This window comes from Cynara cardunculus (assembly GCF_001531365.2).
Source record: "Cynara cardunculus var. scolymus isolate 2C chromosome LG 14, CcrdV1, whole genome shotgun sequence".
Lineage (NCBI taxonomy): Eukaryota > Viridiplantae > Streptophyta > Magnoliopsida > Asterales > Asteraceae > Cynara > Cynara cardunculus.
This window is the reverse complement of record NC_037541.1, coordinates 1618919-1639850: the sequence shown is the minus strand read 5'-3', so window position 1 is coordinate 1639850 and position 20932 is coordinate 1618919. Positions and strand designations below refer to the sequence as shown.

General features: G+C 33.1%; 1 protein-coding gene across 1 annotated transcript; it reads left to right on the top strand.

Moving 5' to 3' along the window:
* The first annotated feature begins 9537 nt into the window (after window positions 1–9537).
* LOC112526838 lies at window positions 9538–17712 on the top strand. The gene is made up of 10 exons (XM_025137259.1): window positions 9538–9853; window positions 9945–10020; window positions 11282–11565; window positions 11679–11889; window positions 11985–12094; window positions 12429–12628; window positions 14228–14331; window positions 14730–14917; window positions 16482–16681; window positions 17472–17712. The coding sequence occupies exons 1-10, from the start codon at window positions 9538–9540 to the stop codon at window positions 17694–17696; spliced, it is 1914 nt and encodes a 637-aa protein (XP_024993027.1). The 3' UTR covers window positions 17697–17712.
* The last annotated feature ends 3220 nt before the right edge of the window (window positions 17713–20932 follow it).

Here is a 20932-nt window from a genome sequence, read left to right as displayed (position 1 = left end):
AATTTGTAAGACTTTCGATGTAATAAGGCTTTATTAGCCACTATATTTTGGGGTTATTTATTGTTATTTAATGAGAATGACGTGACACAACTCATGGTGAAAATGAGAGTGTTACAATATTTATACGTATTGATTTCCTCCTCTCACACATCAATATCAGGATTTAAAGCATGTTCAGTTTTTTTTTTTAAATACAATATGAAAAATCAAAATCTCTAAAAAAAATATATCCAACTTCAACAATTACTGTATTTTAGCAACTATAACATTAATTATATTATTAAATATTTAATAATTTTAATAAAATATTATTTATCACTTTTATACATTTATTTTCAATAACTCTTATTGGTGGGGGAAAATTGAAATACTATTTCTCTTTTCTATATTAAGTTTTAAAGGACGTTTGGTTTGCAGGATTCCGATGGAATCTGAATGAATTGGATTATTAATTCCGTTGACCAAATTCCACTCAGGCGTTTGGTACTTATGGAATGGAATTGAATTTCACACATTCCATTATTCATTGATTTAAGGGTTGTTTACCAAACACTTATCCGAGTAAGGGCTTACCAAGACATGTTACCTCACCGGATGAATATGGTAAGTACCAAGAATCTTACCCGGTAAAAACGAGACAAGTACCATGAGTCTTACCCTGGTAAGTGAGGGCGACGACTCTTACCACAATAAGCGCTTACCGGATAAATTGTTGCATACAATGTCGTTTGGTGGACTAAAATCTTACCCAGTAAATAAATAATAGTGTTAAATTTTACCGGTAAGCACGTACCTGGTAAGTGTTTGGTAAACGGCCCCTTAGTCATTCCATCACAATTGATTAGGAATTCAATTTTATTTCATCTCGTTTTCCTCAAAAAGACAAAATTATCCTCATCTTCCATACCTGATTTACCCAGGCCCATATGGTCTCCAACTGAACCATCACCGAGCACCACCGTTCTAACCCACTGTCGACCATCACAGTTCTTAACCACCGTCAACCACCACCGATCTGAACCACTGTTAACCACAATCGTTTTGAACCACCACCGATCTTAGTCACTATCGGCCACAATTATATTTAGAGATTTTCATACTTTTTCTTGTATTTTTTTCTCTTTTTACCATACAATATAACATAGCTGTTGGAGCACAAAACTCTTATAGATTACCAAAATTTCTATTATACGATAGTTGTTGAAGATTCTCTTACTTATTACATTTTCAGTGCACAATTTAACCTGATTCTGACATAAATAAGAGTGTATATAGCAACACCGGTAAAAAACTTCCCGTGTGAAATCAAACGTTGTCGATTACGCAGTTATGTTTTCCTAATGAATTAACGATCGTTAAACTCTCGATTTACTTTTATATTTTCCAACTGCATAATTCTTATGTTATTTTAATAGTTATAGTAATTATATGACGATAATTAACCAAACATAATAATTCGAAATCTTCAGGGATTGAGGCTCATCTCACGGGCTGATAAGGTTTTGCACGTTGGATCGAATTAAGGATAAATAATTTTAAAATGAAATCTATTGTACTGATAAGATTTATCAGTAATTCCATAGCAGGTTTTTTCGAACATTTACTAGGATCGAAAGGAACTGCTATAATGACCACAAGTGGTCATCTCGTGCTTTTATTCCACACTGTTGCTGAGTCGTTGGACTTATCCACCAAGAGATTCGTGGAATTTCTGCCATTTGATTACTTATAGAATTAAATGTATAACATTTTGGACCAATCCATGTTACGATCAAATGATGAGGACTTCCTACAGTTTCGAGTCTGCTTTTCGATTGATCATTCTAAATTTAAAATTCAGTATTTGATTTGTATACTTTACTTAATATCTGGAGTTTGATTAGTATATTTTATCGTATTTTTTGAGTTTAATCAGTATATTTTTTTGAATTTTTCGAGTTTTATCAAGTCAAACTGTATTGAATTCAAATACAAATACGAGACTGAATCAGACTGTATCCAACTATTCCGATCCTATGAATCTGTATATTCATGTAGAATTTGAATCGAGTTTGATTTATCGAATATCGTTTCAGTGTGTATTTTTATACTTTTTAAACTCTCGGAACATCGAGATGACTTATCAAGCGATTGAATCGAGTTCGATCCACTATTAAATCTGTAATTTAAAACCTTACTTGCTTACAGTTCTAGGCTTGGTTAAAACATCGGTGCATGTGATTAGCGTTGTAAACGAACCGAACGAACACGAACGGATGTTTGTTCATGTTCGTTCGTTTAACTTAATCGAACGAACACGAACCGTAAACGAACGAAAATCTTTGTGTTCGTGTTCATTCGTTTAGAAATTAGGTGTGTTCATGTTCGTTTATGTTTGTTCGTTGAACGAACGTAAACAAACATAAACAAATATTATTTAAATTCAAAGTAAATAAACAAACGAACGGTAAATGAACGAACGAGACTCTTGTTCATGTTCGTTCGTTTAACTAAACGARCAAAAAAAATTGTTCATGTCCGTTCATTTATTAAATAAACGAACTTCTCGTCGAACGGTTTGCTGAACGTTCGATTCGTTTACAGCCCTACATATGGTAACAAAAAAAAAAAAATATATATATATATATATATATATATATATATATATTTATAAGTATGTTTAATTAAGGAGTACTTAGTACTTAATACTATGACTTCTACTTATTGGGCCCAATTTTTTCATGCAACACTAAAAATTCATTCAGCCAGGCCCAATATTCACAATATTGTCTGTACTCTGTAACCCACTCCAAATGTTAATTAGGAGGTTTATTCGGGCAAAAAGTTGCCGGTTTCGTATAGAACCTGTCTTTAAGGACATTGAGAGGGCGTTTTTTGATCCACTCAGCGGTTAAGGCTAGCCAGAGGGTCCGAGAGCGAACATTAGACCTGTCTTGTATTTGGATAAGGTCATCCGTTCTTTTGTCAATTGAGCTACACATCAGAGGCATTAGTTAGAAAATTTGTATTAGAATAAACTACAATTTTCGTTCCCATGGTTTCTCAAAAATTATGACTTTTTTTTTGAAATTACAATTTTTCATCTTTTGTGATTTGCAATTTATTGTCGTTTTCATTTTTGAGACTAACTGCTTAGTAGTTTAGTGTTGAGTATGAGGTACAAAAACCGTAATGAGCTGTAAATCATAAGGATAAAAAAAGACGAAACCACAAGGGTGGTGTCTGGTTGGTTTGAGCTTGGCCTTTAAATGTCAAAAGTACCAGAAGGTCTCATGTTAAAATCTTAGGAGGAATACAAATCCCCTTGTGACCACGGAGGGTCAAATGTCGTGACTCTGGGCTATCTACAAAGCAGGTGGTCGCCCTAGGATTAGTCGGCTCGCATAACGGGTTGGATATCCAGGTTAATAAAAAAAACGATGAATTATAAATTATAGAAACTAAAACTATAATTTGGAAAGTACAAGGACAAAAATAGTAAATTTTAACAAACCACAGGGACTAAAAACATGGTTTACTTTTTATATCATTTGTAAAAGGGAAATTACCCCAAATGATCATTTTATACACGGTACGTTAAAACAGATGATCACTTTTCAGATATTTTTTTACAAAATGACCACCAAAATTGCCCCTGTACGTCGATTTTAGGGTGATTTTGATTATAAGGTACGGATGAATCCCACATGTATACCATTTGGGGAATAAAAATCAGATATTGTATATGATATATATGAAATCGCTCTTATTTTGTCCAAATCATGGGGTGATTTTGACCTCTATTCCGTCTTCTAGTGAAGACAACTTATGACGCAATGATTCTACACATCACTGATCGGGGGCAATTTTCATTAGTATTTTGTCTTTTTTAGAACCAAATGTAATACATGTATAAATATTGTAGTATTCTTTATTAAAGAAATCAATGAATTATAAATTATAGAAACTAAAACTATAATTTGGAAAGTACAAGGACGAAAATAGTAAATTTTAACAAATCACAGGGACTAAAAACATGGTTTATTCTTTATATCATTTGTAAAAGGGAAATTACCCCAAATGACTATTTCAACAAAATGACTATTTTTCTGAGATTTTTCATAAAATGATCACCAAAATTGCCCCTGTAGGGCGAATTTGACTATTTTAGGGTGATTTTGACTATAAGGTACGGATGAGTCTCACATGTATACCATTTGGGGAACAAAAATAAGATATTGTATCTGATATATATGAAATCACCCTCATTTTGTCCAAATCATGGGGTAATTTTGACCTCTATTCCGTTTTCTAGTGAAGACAACTTATAACACAACGATTTAACACATCAATGACGATTTAACGAGACATCTGAGACAATTTTCATTACTATTTTGTCTTTTTTAGAACCAAATGTAGTGCATATATAAATATTATAGTATTCTCTATAAAATTGTAGTGATCCAAAACTTGGTGGTCATTCTATGAAAAAACTCAGAAAAGTGGTCATTTTTTTTAATGTCCAGTGTATAAAATGGTTATTTTGAATAATTTCCATTTGTAAAAAGGTTACAATAGATTTAATACGTCTAATTTATCGAATAAAAGACCGAAAAAACAATATGGTTTTTTTGTAAATAAGAAAATGATTAAATAAATAATTACGAATAAATTAAATAGTTTAGGAGGTAAAACTGGGTTTAGATTTTACAGTTACTTTTTTTCATTTTCTTTTCAAGATAATTAAATTTTATATAAAAACGGACATTTTATTCCCTTTAATTTAATACCCACATCGATACGGGTTTTTTCATTTTATTTTGTAACCAGGTGCGCAAAAATTATGTTCTTTTAAAAAAAATCTAATATTATTTAATTTAATTAATTTTTTAATCATATATATTTATATATGTACACTATATTATAAGGTATTTGACAAAAACTCTTAAAAACCAATTTTTATGCATGAAGTACTGTATATTGATGTATATTACTTAAAATTCAAGATTACAAGTAAATTATGCATAAGTACAACTTATTAAAGCTCCGTGTTTGAATTCGTGTAACTAACTGTGAATAAAGATAATCAATAGAGAATAAACATCTCAATTTTAGATATAAAAAATCTAAAATATAATTAGGATAATTATTGAATTATAATAAAATAATTAATTATTATCTTTATAAGAAAATTATATTATTAAACCAAATATAAACTACTTCCAATCTAAATTAAATTATAATAAAAAATATTGAATTAAAAAGGTACACAAAAAAATAAGAATTTTAAGTAGTTAATTTGATACTAGTATCGATATATCTTTGTCAAAATTTTACGGTATCTTCAAATTTATATTTTATTCAAAAATAAAAACATTATCGTTTTTTTTCAAAATCATCTAAGACCATACTAACATCGACTGAGATAAAGAATAAAATGAAATATTAAAATCAAGATTTATCTCACTGCATTGCGCGAGTACCTTTTTAGTATATCGCAATCGATATAATTCCCATGGCTCTTTCTCTTTTAACTTACGTGCCTGTATATCGGTTTTTTTTTTTTTAACTTACCACCTAAAAGAGTCTAGTTTGGGGTGGTTTGATAGTTTTTACGGTCCAACGATTGATTTTAACACCCTTATATATGTACAACACTTCTTGTCTACAGCTGTATGAGTACTGAATTATGTAAGAACATAACTAAATTGATGAATTTTATAAATGAATACTACATCCACTGCAAATTAAGTATTCACATTTATATTTAGGTGGTGTTTGTTTTCTAAAAGGTGCTGAACTTTAAAGTCTTATTTCACTCCTGATTAATAAGAGGTGTTGCTGAAGTCTAAAACTGTTTTTGTAAACTGACAAATGTCTAATGTCTAATATCTTAATCAATAGTTTGTTTTTGTAAAATCAAGTGCAAACATTTTGCAAAATTCTCTTGATTTTCATAAAATTTTCATTTCCAAAATTCATCTCAACATTTGCTTAATAGATGGAACATAGTAAGAACCTTTTGGATACCTTTCAGACTTCCGATACTATCGGGAATGCCACCAGTTTGTTTATGAAAAGATCAATACTTTTGATAGAAGATAGATCGTCGATAGAATTCCTTGTTTCACATTAATCTTCTAAGCTAACTTATACGTACAGAAACTATATATATATATATATATATATATATATATATAGAGAGAGAGAGAGAGAGAGAGAGAGGGTAAGAAGCAGTAGCCAAAGAGAATCAAGAAAAAGGGGAAATATGAGAAATTAATATATTAGTTTACCTCTTATTTATTCAGACTCTATTAAGTGAAAAAAGACTCTGAAAAAAAAAGTCTAAATTACAAAATGTCTGAACGAGTATGACATAAGTGGTAATTAAGAACCGAAAATGAAAAAACAAACAAGGCCTTAGTTTCTCTCAAAATAAGAACATCTTCAACAACTATGTTATATTAAAAAAAAATTAATAGAGTTTCTAAAATCAAAATTTCTAAAAAAAAAATTACATTCAACTCTAACAACTATTCTGTTTTAGCAATTCCAGTATTAGTTATATTATTAAAATATTTTATTTATCATCTCAAATACAGTATTAGAAAAAACTTTACGATACTTAAAACAGATTTAACCTCATTGGTGGAAACAATTGTATTAATATATCTCTCGTGTCAATATTAAGTCTTAGAAAAAAATTTGAAATTTGGAGAAATCTACCTTATCTTCTTTTTTAGCCAAGGACCAAAGGTTCTAAAAAACGCATTATGGCGACGTTATGACACTGCATATAACAATTCGTCTCACATGGATATAAAATGGGATTTATGAGTTCCTTATAAGTCTTAAGTTTTGGGCTACCAATAACTTTCACCATGACCTTAAGTTAGATTCGAAGTTATTGAGTCAACATGTTGCTTTAGGGTGTTACACTCCATAACGTCGAGGCATGGCATTGCCGCCACATTAAAGTCTATGGTGTAGCTTGCTGTATGACGCGTTAAGACATGAATAAGCTTCTTTCTTTCTTTTCTTTTCTTATATATAGTTTATGGCTTATTAAATTACAATGAATTTAATAAATATTTACTACTGTATTTTTTATTTATAGTTTTGTATAAATTTAATTTGTTAATCATTATTATTCAACACACTGTGTATGTATATATATATATATATATATATATATATATATATATATATTATATTATAAAAATTCGACAAAAACTCTTACAAACTATATTTTATATACAAAGTACTGTTTATTGATGTATGTTACTTAAAATTCAAGATTACAAGTAGATTTTACGTAAGTACAACTTATTAAAGCTTCATGTCTGAATTCGTGTAACTAACTGCAGATAAACATAATCAAATACATGATAAACATCTCATTCTAAATATAAAAAACCTAAAATATAATTAGGATAATCATTAAGTTTTAACGAAATACTTAATTAATTATCTTTATAAAATGTTATATTATTAAACCAAAAATAAATTACTTTGTTATTAAACTTAAATTAAATTATAAAAAAATTAAATTAAAGAAATTACACAAAAAATGAGAGCTTTTAAATAGTCAATTTGATACTAACTTTGATATAAAAAAAATTCATATTTTTATGATATCTTCAAATTTATATTTTATTCAAAAATAAAATCGTTATCGCTTTCTTAAAAACACATAAAATCGTATTATAACATCGATAGCGACAAAAAATAAAATAAAACATTAAAATCGAGATCTATCTCGCTGCATTGCGTGAATACCCTTCTAGTGTATGTGTGTGTGTGTGTATATATATATATATATATATATATATATACAAATTTGTCGTTTTAAGCCACACCTTGAAAAACGACATGACATCGCCATAACTCGTACGACTTGAAGTTTGATCTCGCCACCACGTCATGCTTCATGCCAACCAGAACCTTGATTTCCCACTCAAAACTTAACTGCCAAATATGAGAGGAAAGAGAATGAAACGAAAAAAAAATTAAAGGTATTTAAAAAATTTAGTTTCTTCCAATCAATTACAGTCCGCTATAAAATAAATTAGGGGTTGTTTGTTTACTTCTTAATAGTTTCATTAAGAGGTAACCCCTGAATCGTTAATAGGTTAATATTGTTTGGCAAGAAAAAAGTCTATCTCTTAATGGTTCTAAAACCCTCTGAATGATTTTGTATCATGGATGTCTCTTAACCATTAAGAGCCCTAATTTCATTGTACACAATTAACAAACAATTATATTTCATTTTACACTATATCATGAGAGCCTCTTAATCATTCTGCACCAACCATTCAACAATTGGCAAACATCCCCCTTAGACTGTATTTTTAAAGTTAACATCTCCTTTTTTCCTTCCTATATTGCTAAAAACCATGAAACTTTGTCTTCTTTCATTACATTTCTTTTTCTTTTCATTTGCTTTCAAGAACACAAATAACAAATTTTCTGGTCTTTTTCTTCTTAAATTCGAGAACATAACATAAGGAAAATTCATAATTGTTCCTGTTATTAAAAAAAAAATATTTAGTTAATTAAAAAGTGTAATAACTATATGTATTTTTATTATATTAGAAAGGTAGTCGCGTAATGCAGCGAGATACATCTCTATTTTAATGTTTTGTTTTATTATTTGATTTTTATCGATGTTATCATACAGTTTTATGTGATTTTGAGAAAACGATAATATTTTTATGTTTCAATAAAATATAAACTTGAAGATCTCGTAAAATTTTGAAAAAAATATATATCGATATCAATATCAAATTAACTATTCAAAAATTCTCGTTTTTGTGTAATTTGTTTAATTCAAGTTTTGTAATTATAACTTAATTTAGATTTAATAAGAAAGTAATCTACTTTTAGTTTAATAATACAACTTTTTTGTAAATTTATTAGAAGTTAATAATTATCCTAATTATATTTTAAGTTTTTTTATATTTAAAATGAAATGTTTATCTAGTATTTGATTATATTTATTTACAGTTATTTATACGAATTTAAACATCCAATTTTAATAAGTTGTACTTAGCATAATTTACTAGTAATATTGAATTTATATATTAAAATGATTTTTAAGAGTTTATGTAAAATGTTTTTTAAAGAATTCAATAAATAACAAAAAAAAAGCTTAAAATTCTCTTAAAGAAAATTGCTCTAATGGAGCTCTACCCATCCTTCTTCTTGTTGTTGTTGTTCTTCATATCTCCTCAACCATACTAACTGTTACTCCCTCTTTCTTCAATCTAACAATGAACCCAATTCAGATTTCCACCATACCACTCATAATGTCCAATCCAGATTGCTTCTCAAAAACCTGAAATCTCGAAAATCCGAATGAAACCTCTAGATCTGCACGACAAAATCTGAAGGTTGCTGCATGAGGTAATGTCTATTGTTTTCTTTCGTTACGTTAAATCAGGAAAAAAGGGTCGAGAATTTCACGATGAAGTTATCATCTTGTTCTCTGGTTTCGCCCACGCATTGAGCGAATCGGGTGAATGAGAGATTAGAGGAAATTTGAGGAAGAAGAATATAATGACGAGTGGTTCAATGGGTTCACGAGCATCAAGTGTTGGGAATTTAGGTTCAGTGGTGGTACGATCATCAAGTAATGGGAGTTTACAACAAAATCAACCACAGTTTCAAAACGGAGGAGTTGGATTTCAGCAACAAATGAATCAATCAACAACACAAGTTCCTTCTAAGAAAGCTTCGAAGACGTTTATTAATAAAGAGAAGGATAATGCGTTCATGTGGATCTTCAAATTCGCACCTCGAAAGAAGGTTGGAATGCTGCTCTTGTCTATTGCTTCCACCGCAGCTATGTTATGGATACTTTATATTGCCAAAGGTCTGCTTTTCATTTCCCCCCCAATTGATATAATCTGTTTAATACTGCTCAAATTTGAGTCGTTACATTTGTTCAAACTTCAATTTGATAGGTGCTCTCATGTGTTTTATTGGATCTAATCTCAATTCAATTTGCTTATCAATGAAATTTGCTGAATCCATTCATTGGTATTACGTTTTGTAGCTCAATTTAGTTTCTAGGGCTTGTTTATGATTCATTTTGGGGATCATACCACCTTTTCCTTTCATTCTATTTCTAGCTCAATGTAGTCTCTTGCTCTAATAATTTGGTTTTAAGAATATCTACAGCAATTTTATGACATTATATGCTCCATTCGGGATAAAAGACTTGTTGTCATCATGTCTATTCGAGATGAAAACCCCACTCCACTCTAATATGGTATTTATGATGGTTTCTTGAATTTGTTTTCATGGGAAACCTGTAATTGAATTCTGTGTCTGGGCTTTTGTTGAAATTTGTTTTTATCGATATCTAGAGGATTGTGTTTGAGTAAAGCTGAAGTTAACTTCTAGGTGTTTGTTATTGATTACTATTTTTAATGGTTAAAGCATTTTGATTGCAACTCAAGTTAGATTCTGGAATTCTGTTGTCAACCTCCTTTCTCATCTTTACGGCATTTTGTTGACTAGGAATGGAGTGATAATATGATGAAGTTACGTAAACTGGATGTAAGTTTAAACTTTTACTCAAATGGACAAGTGAGATTTTTTCCATTTTGCTTATTGAAGGTTAGGTTGATTGGAATATAAGGACATAAGAGCAAGAAGTTAATTAGTTCAAGGAACTAGAATTCGGTAGATCTTATATCTACACTAATTGTGCATCTTGAACGGGAAAGGTGGTACTATTCTCTTTCACCATTTTCCTTTTGTGGGTTCGTTTGTATGGATTTTTCCTTTTAAGTGAACAGCTTTTTGGACTATCAAACTTGACTTCTCGTTGCAACTAACCATTGTTCTTGTGAAATGCCAAGAAAAAGCATTATAGTTTGCAATAATGAGTAGTTGTTTTAAGTCAGGTATGGATAAAAGCTGTCTGTGTGGATTAATCTGTCTGTATTTTTGTTTGTTAGAGGATTTTCGTAGATGGAAGGAACATGTTTTTCAATTGGGAGGGGAAGGTTTGGAGAAAAACTTGGCTTTTTGCATAAAGCTCCCCTAGAAACTTACTAAAGAAGCCACTACCAAACAATTATGTATAGCTGACCGAATAAGCTGGGAGTCCCATTAAGCTCGTTAAGCTACTAACAAACAGGCAATGTGGTATGTAAGCAACAAAAAATCCATTCACACTGTTTTCCTGCATCAACACTAATTGATCTTTGTGAATCTTGTCATTAGAATCTATAACTAAAGAATTTAGAAATATGATGTTGATAAATCTGTTCATTTTCTTATCAATTATTAGTTCGTCTTTGGGCCTTTTTGAAGGTGAAATTAACCAGAAGAACAGTTCACTTGTAAGATTTTCTGGATATTCACCAAGTATTGATGAAGAAAGAGTTCAGGAGTTCAATTCTGCTTTAGTAAACGATCAAATGAAGATTACATTGAATGATGATAACAGGGTTGAAGCCCACCCTCCTCCTCCTCCGGTTTATTTCACAGGATACACTCTTCCTCCTGGAAATCCTTGTGAATCCTTTAGAATGCCACCTCCACCAGCAGACAAGAAAAAAACTGGGCCTCGTCGTAAGTTCATTTTGCTGCTACTTCACTATAATTCGATTTCCATTTTCTTTTTCATCATGAAAAAATTCTTCTTTACTAACTGTCAGTTTTTATGAATCTTTCCTATGTTTCAGCGTGTCCGGTGTGTTACCTCCCCGTGGAAGATGCTATTGCTTTAATGCCAAAAGCGCCATCATTTTCTCCTGTGCTTCATAATCTAACCTACATCCATGAAGAGAGTTTAACTAAAAGTGAATTTGGAGGGTCAGATTTTGGTGGATATCCTTCTATAAAGCAGAGATCTGAATCTTATGATATAAAAGAGTCGATGGCCGTGCATTGTGGGTATGATTTTCTTCAAAATTTTATGGGGGTTGTTTCATTGTTTCTGTTTCATCCTCACTAACCATTTTTTGGTTGGTTGATAATCACACCAAAAGATTTGTCAGAGGAGACAGGCCTGGGCGCAAGTCAGGATTTGATATTGATGATTCAGATCTTCTTCAGATGGATGCGTGTCATGGAGTGGTGGTTGCATCTGCAATATTTGGTATTATTCTACATTAATATGTGTGTTTGTATATATGTACATATATATATATATATAGAGAGAGAGAGGGACCAAAATTAATTAGGATCCGGGAACTGCCCACAACGTGCCACATGTCCCTCTTCAGGATGAATATGTTACAACGTTCATAATGAATAACACGCCGATTTTCCTCATGAATATGCCAAGTGTAGCATTGTGGGTGGTTCCTAATCAGTTTCAGGTTCCTATCTGAACCTTCCCCTATATGTGTGTGTGCATGTTGTGTGTATGTATGTATATATATATATGCACTTTTGAATCACAAGTGTTTCTAATGAATTAAGTTGTACAGGAGCCTATGATTTGATTCAACAACCAGTGAACATTAGCGAAACTGCAAAGAAAAATGTCTGTTTTTTCATGTTTATTGATGAAGAAACAGAAAAGTTTATGAGGAATTCAAGTCATCTGGATTATAGCAAGAAGATGGGATTGTGGAATATTGTTGTTATCTACAACCTGCCATACACTGACCCAAGGCGAAATGGGAAGGTAAATAACTGATATTACATAGGTTGTTTATATGGTCACTCCCTCCCTCTCAATATAGAGTTTAATGAACAAACTAAGAGAATCTTGTGGATCAAATCATTGCTATCGATATTTTCTTTATATGCTTTATCTTGCAAACTTGTCCTCCCTCAACTTACCCGTTATAGGTGCAACTCCCAACTACGTTTGGAAGATCTCATTTGTTATTATGTCCAATATGGTCCATCTAAAGCATTCTCATTTATGCAACTTCCAATTCCTCTCATGGGCTTTCCTTATCGCCCAATATTCCGACCCCTACAACATAGTTGGTCTGATGGCTACCCTGTAGAATTTGCCCTTCGGTTTTACTTGGGGTCTTGATGATAAATGAAAGGCACATATTGGGTTGTGTTGTAATCCGACTCTCCGAGCAAGTTCGTCTTGAGATCAAAAAGGTTTCTAAGGCTTAAGCTTGACCCTGATTAAGGAAAACCCAAGTATGAGCTTGATTACATGACCATTTGGCTACCATCATATGATTACACAAATTCCTGTCCTTTTTATGGATCTCTTCTTGTCAAAGTTTATTTGGACTACCTATGTTGCTGATTAATTTTATCTGGACCATACTTAAGCCTAGCACTTCTAAAATTTACATTTTGAACACCCTATTTGTAATTGTTATGTAAAATCTGTATAGATTTATATCAATATGGCAAATCAATGTTAACAAGGTAGTGGGTATTGGGTACACTTCTGTAAGGACTATGGGACGCTTATGAGTGCATTAGGGGCTGTTTGGTTGGTTTTTCATTAAGTCCTGTATGGATAAAGTTGACTATGTGGATTAATCTGTCTGTATGGATTAGGAAGGTTTTTGTTTTGGAGGATTTTTTTCATAGATGGAAGGTGCGTATTTTTTAACTGGGAGGGGTAGGTTTGGAAAAAAAAACTTGGCATTCTGCATAAAGCTCCCTCCTAGAAGCTTATTGAATAAGTCAGTTTCTATATCATTAAGCCACTACCAAACAATCATGTACAGCTCACTGAATAAGTTGGTAGTCCCATTAAGCTGCTAAAAAGCAGGCCCTTAGTCATTAATGTTGAAGGGTAGTTTTTAATTATGATTAGGTAGGTATCTTTGTAGTTTGAGAAAGCAGAAAATAAATGCAGGACACCCTCAAAGGTGGAGTCTATTCGGCTTTGCTATTTTGTGGATCCCATTTATATCGTGAAAAAAGTAATGGGATCATAGGTCCCATTTACTTGATGCGGGTGTCCATTCTTCACTTGTGATAACATATGTGGAATCTTGTGGATGAAAATCAATGCTTATTAATATTCTGTATTGGTTTCTAAAAGGCAAGGAGATAACTTTGGCTTGAAATTTGCAAAAAAAGGTGGTGTTTTTATTTGGTACAAACAATTACTTTTTAGTACCTGAGGTAAAGGTCAGTCTGCATATGGATCCATGTGGGGTATACTGGGTTTGTTTGGTTACTGTTTAATCCCATAATAGAAATCCATTCTAACCTTGTATCTTTTTCGTCAATTGGAGGTTGAACTAACTATTTCCCAAAAGTTAGTGCATGACAATTTTTTACCGAATTGTGGCAGGTTCCAAAGCTTCTACTACACAGGCTTTTCCCGAATGCTCGATACTCTATATGGATGGATGGGAAACTTAAGCTTATCGTTGACCCTTATCAAATCCTTGAAAGGTTATCTAATGCATTGCTATAATACATGCATTCCCTTTGGAATCATTGGCCCTCGTATTGCATCTTTTCCTTTATCTATTTTTCTAGTTTTTGGACTTTCGCCTTTTCATCTCTTAAATTTGTAATAGTTGCAGGATGTGGTATAACCTACACTAGTATCTACGTCCCAAAACAATTGTCACTACTAGTCAAATGTCTAAAATACCCTTTCAATAACGATAAAGTATGAGAATCTTGTTGATAGAAGCAATGTCATTAGAATTTTGTAAACCGTAGTGATGGTGTTAGAACTCAAAGAACGGAGACAACTTCGATTAGCATCATCAAAGTAGCTCCAATTTTTTGTAGCATACCATGAACTATGCTTACTTGCAATTTTTTGCTCTTATCGATTTCAGGTTTTTGTGGAGGGAGAATGCTAGTTTTGCAATATCTAGGCATTATAAGCGCTTTGACGTGTTTGTAGAAGCCGAAGCTAATAAGGCGGCTGCAAAGTATGACAATGCCTCCATTGACTTCCAGATTGACTTTTATAGAAAGGAGGGTTTAACACCATATTCTGAGGCCAAGCTTCCTATTAGAAGTGGTAGGACATTTTATTTAAGTATTTAAAATATAGTTTAATATTTAATCCTCTTAATTCTTGTTAATTGCTCTACTCTTTGGAGTAGAGGCAGTTCTGCTTACATCCCACCCCCCATAACCCACCTCCAAGCAGGATATATTGGGTTAGTTTGGTTTGATTCGGTTCATAATTCTTGTTGCTTGCGCAAGCATACCCAGCCCCAAGCCTCACCTCCAAGTGGGATATATTGGGTTAGTTTGGTTTGATTCGGTTCATAATTCTTGTTGCTTGTGCTACTCTTTGGAGTAGCATGTCAGGTCTGTACATCCTACCCCCCAGGCCTCATCACTATGTAAGTAAATTCTACTAAATAAAAAAAGGAGCAATAACGCCCTCTTGATATATTGGGTTGGTTTAGTTTGCTATGGTTCATAATTTTTGTTGTTTGCGTTCTTTGGAGTAGCAGGTCAGTTATGCGTACATGACACCCCCATGCCCCACCTCCAAGCGGGATATATTAGGTTACTTTAGTTTGATTCAGTTCATAATTCTTGTTGCTTTCGCTACCAAAGGTCAGGTCTGCGTACATCCCACCCCCAGGCCTCACCTCCAAGTGGGATATATTTTGTTAGTTGGCCCCCCAGGCCTCACCTCCGAGTGGGATATATTTGGTTAGTTTGGTTTGATCTGGTTGCACTACTCTTTGGAGTAGCAGGTCAGGTTTGCGTACATCCCACCTCAGACCCTACTTCCAAGTGGGACATATCGGGTTAATTTGGTTTGATTCGGTTCATAATTCTTTTTGCTTGCGCTAGCAGAGGTCAGGTCTGTGTACATCCCACCCCCAGGCCTCACCTCCAAGTGGAATACATTGGGTTAGTTTGGTTTGATTTGGTTCATAATTCTTGTCGATTGCACTACTCTTAGAGGTCATGTCTACGTGCATCCCCCCGTAGACCCCGCCTCTAAGTGGGATATATTGGTTAGGGGCCGTTTACCCAATTGCTTACCCGGTAAGCGCTTACCGATAGGAGTCAATACTATGATTTATTTTGATGCGTAAGATTTTAGTATATATCAAAACATATCGAATGCAACAATTTACTGGGTAAGCGCTTACCTGGGTAAAAGTCGTCATCCTCACTTACCGGGTAAGACTCTCCATCCTTCTCATCGCTCTTACCCGGTAAGATTCTTGGCCCTTCTCATGTTCATCCGATGAGGAAATTTATCTGGTAAGCACTTACCAAGTAAGTGTTTAGTAAACGGCCCCTTAGTTTTGTTTGACTCAATTCACAATTCTTGTTGATTGTTCTACTCACCTCTACTAAGTTGGTTTGGTTTGGTTCGATTCGATCCATAATTCTTGTGTATTGCTCTACTATATGGATAGAGGTCAGATCTGCATACATACTACCCCCAGACCCCTCCTCCGAGTGGATATACTTTGTTAGTTTGGTTTTGTTTGTTATTCTTGTGAGTTCATTGCAAAGAGAAGGAGCCTTGGTGCACCAGGGTCGTCTTTTATTGATTTCCGAGCTTGGATTTGTTGACGGGATAATTTAATCTGGTTGAATTATGGCAGATGTGCCCGAAGGATGTGTGGTAATTAGAGAACATGTTCCCATCTCCAATCTCTTTACTTGTCTTTGGTTCAACGAAGTTGACCGCTTCACTTCAAGAGATCAGATTAGTTTTTCCACAGTGCGGGATAAGATCAGGTCAAAGACGAATTGGACGGTTAACATGTTCTGGGACTGCGAAAGGCGAAACTTTGTAATTCAGGTAAAGAACTTCCTTGTTCTTCTGGTTCTTAGATATACACGTTGACCTTTTGAGGTCAAACCAACTAATTTCCAAATGTGATTTTGTTATGGATTTTGTTTAAATTTCGACATTAATATACTTCCATTCAAATGATTTGCATATACGTTTAACGTTTCTGCTGAAGTTTTGTCGATCGTTCAAAAAAATTGTATCAAACTTGAATCTTGAAATCAGTTCTGCTGACCTTGAAAGTCAAACTGTGTGTCTGTGTATGTATACATGTGTATATATAGGTTCCAACTCAATACACATTGTAATTCATACATTTTTCTTAGATTTACACATTGACTTTTTGAAGTCAAACCAACTAATTTCCAAATGTGAATTTGATACTCATTTTGTTTTAAATTTGACGTTAACATGCTTCCGTTTAAACAATTTGTATATAAGTTTAACACATTGCTGTGAAAATTTTCTCAAGAATTCAAAATTTTATCAAATTTGAATCTCGAAGTCAGTCCTGCTGACCTTGAAAGTCAAGCGGTGTATATATGTATTTTGAGAACCTGAGAACCAACTATTCATGACATTGATATATATATTCACAATGAATATCATCATGAAATAGATGATATTCATGAACATTTTAGGTTATTCATCAATCATCATGAATTAGTGAACACGAAATAGTTGGTTCTCGGGTTCTCAAAATTGTACCGTTCTCATTTGAACATCTTATATTCCAATTCAATATACATTGTAATTCATGCATTTTTCCGATGGCTCCACCCCCCCCCCCTCCTGCCAGGGATACCACAGAGACGTTCTTGAGCATTGGGCACCGCCACCGCCTCCTGGTGCACCTGTTGTTTCCAATACTCGATCCTCCATTCCTACCGATAAACCACCAAAAACTTCTACAGAGAAGATTGTAAGTAATCCAAAAAAGAAGCCATCAACAAAACGCCGAAGAGACAAAAAACCAAGCTCAAGGCGGCATCGGAAAGTTGCTGCAGGCACACGAAACTACTAAATGTAAGCAAAAAGGGGATCATTCTAACCTTCCCTGTGTTAGGGAATGCAATTTTGGGATAGGAAAAATCTGTTCAAAATGAGTGTTCATCGTTACATCGTATATGATTTTTCTTTCTCGTCAGTTAGATTTATCGGTTACCCATTTTTTGTTGTAAATACAATTTTGGAAAATTATAATAATCTGTTTATTACACATTGTATGCTGCCATCTTTTTGTAGTAAAGATCTCAATTGTCTGATATGATCATGTATCTTGACCTTATGTTGTTCGGAGAAACGACAACAATCCATCAAAAGGGTCATTAACCCAGCGGTATCTGGGTTGAGCTCAACCTCATTGGAGGTCAAGGGTTCAAACCTTACTGCGCTCGGATAGATTAGACCGTTGCTTCAAACTTCACGGTGGTCATCAGACCATCTTGTAGAAATGAGGATGCTGAGATGGACATGTGGTTGGACCATGTTGGACTGCATACCGAACAAGGTTTTCAGGGCAAAGCTACGGGTTGTGCCTCTCTCTCAATTACTGAGAGAGGGAAGATTGAATTGGTTTTTTGGGACGTTAGGATGAGACAGATGACGGCTCCAGTGAGAAGGGTGGGGAGAGTAACGATTGAGGGTGAGGAGGGACGTGCTGATGAGGACGTGTATGAACAATTTAGGATGTACATAACGATATCAGGCTCGTTCGTGGCATTTTATGAGCCCTGAACGATTTATAAAAGATGGGTCATATTCATATCTACGAAAAAATAATCTTTAATAAATGTTTTCCTTATCAAAAATGAAATTGTATATGACAAACATAAATAATTCATACAAAACAACTTCTTTTTTAGGCCCCTGGTTTTTATGGGCCCTTGGCACATGCCCAGCCCGTCTTACTCCAGGAACTAGTGAGGGACAAAAACCGGTCCCGGGCCAGGCCTAACCGGTCCCAAGATTTTTCATAACCGGCAATAACCGGTCATGTTCGAAAAAGTTGAGCCCGGTCAAACTTTATTGTAACAGGTTATGGGCCGTCGGTCCCGGTCCCGGTCATTAAAAATAATTTTTTTTAATGATATATATTTTTAATACATTATAAAATTTGTAATTTTGTCATTCAAAACACTTTAAAAATGCATTTTATTATAATTAAAACTACGTTGTCTTTCAAAATATAGCGAGAAACCAATAATTGTGAGCCTTTTTTTGCGTTTTTGCGAATCGAGAACTTGGTATGTAAATTCCTCAACCAATACACTTATATATAGTGTTTATAAAGCAAAAAATACAAAAAAATGGCCAAAAAAAGGGCTAGTTTTTTGAAAAATAACCGCTACATTTTTGAAAAATAACCGCTACATTTTTGAAAAATTGGGTCAGGCCGGTCTATAACCGGTCCCGGTACCGCGAAACACCCTAAATCCATAACCAGTCCCAGATTTCGATCCTATAACCGGTCCTCCGACGATCCCGGACGGGATCGGGCCGGTTTGGACATCACTACCAGGAACAGCTCTAAACATAAACCAAATAATTCGGTTGGTACGATCTGATGAGAATTGTTTATCTTTTATGTTTTGTTTATTGATTAGATCAAAACAACCATAAACAAGAACGAAAAGATAAAAATGTCTCATGTATCTTATTAGTAAGAAATAATAATTTTAGACTCAATTTGCTCAATCTCAATACTTGAGGGTTGATTTTACAAATATTTCCTTTTTTTAGTTTTGACTTTCATAAATTTATGAGTAAATTGTGTTTTTAGTCCCTATTGTTTATTAAAAATTACAACTTTCATATTTATGGTTTTGAAATTGTGGTTTTTATCCTTGTGATTTGTAATTCATTATTATTTTTAGGGGTGTTCATCGGTTGAAATTTAATGGATTTGGGTGGATACGATCTGATCTAATCCAATCCAATCATTCATTGGTTGTTGAATTTTTTTCATCCGATCCGAATGGATTAACATTGGACATCCGATCCGATCTGAATCTAATAGATTATTGGATCGGATCGGTTTCATCCATTGGATCAGATTGGATTCGTCCAATCTTTTGATCCAATATTCAACCAATTAATCGACCATTTCAACCAATTATTCGTATATTTTCTTAAGTTATTAAAAAAATATATGTAAATATCAAGTAAAAAAACAATATCGTGAAATGTTGATAATTATATATAGTTATTAATTGGATATTGGTTGGATGATAATTAGATGGGGGATCGGATCGGTTCCATTGGATGGTGGACTACCATCCAAGAACCAATCTATCCAATTTGGATGTTGAATTTTTAGATCCGACCCGATCCAATTACAATTGGATATCCGATTTTGATCGGTTGGTTTAAATTGGATCAGATGGTTTTCTGCACATCCCTAGCTATTTTTATCCTTGAAACTAAAACTTTTACATGTAAGTACAAGGAACGAATACAATAATAAATTATAAAGTACAAAAAAAACAATAACTTATAGATTACAAGAACAAATAACAATAAATTATAAATCATACAGAAAAAAAAATCATAATTTTAAATCAGAAGAGAGAGATTTAATAAATAATAGTTTTTATCTAATCTGTTAATCACCGAGTCGGATCTGATGTATTATAAAAGATTTATCTTTTCTATTGATTCCTGCGAATTGGGTCAAAATACATAAAATGACCATTTTATCCATTTTGGAGAATTTGTTAGAGATACTCTAAGAGATTGTTTACCTGATGTGTACCCAATAAGTGCTTACCGGTAAAAATCACATTCCCACTTAACTTACCATGTAAGATTTTAGTTAATTGAAACGACATCATATGCAATATTTTTATCAGGTAAAACTTTCGATCCTTATAATCATTCTTATTGGACAAGATTTTTAATCTTTGTCATATTCATCCGTTCAAATAAAGTGATCTGAAAAACAGTTACGGGTAAGTGTTTAGTAAACGACTCTGAGAACTTAATAATGCATAAATGGTGTCTACTGTTATCCATGCACCATGTACAAGACGTATCTGCAGGATCAAAATTAATACGTATATGCAGGATCAAAATTAAGCCATGGAGATTTCTTGCCATCTTAACCACCGTAAAAGATTCTGGTTGAAGTTTCAGTATTTTTAGAGAGAGAGAAAATACGCCATAGATACGTGTAGAGAGAGAAACATATATAGATTTAGAGAGAGAGAGAGAGAGAGAGAGAGGATGTGAAGGTTTAGCTTCGAACGAATCTGAGTTTCA

Bases quoted from the DNA above. Each gene is read 5' to 3' on its own strand.
- LOC112526838 (XM_025137259.1), top strand. From the start codon at position 9,538: ATGACGAGTGGTTCAATGGGTTCACGAGCATCAAGTGTTGGGAATTTA. The intron at 12,095-12,428 runs GTATTATTCTAC...TAAGTTGTACAG, and splicing joins GGTTGCATCTGCAATATTTG to GAGCCTATGATTTGATTCAA. The intron at 14,918-16,481 runs GTAGGACATTTT...GAATTATGGCAG, and splicing joins CAAGCTTCCTATTAGAAGTG to ATGTGCCCGAAGGATGTGTG.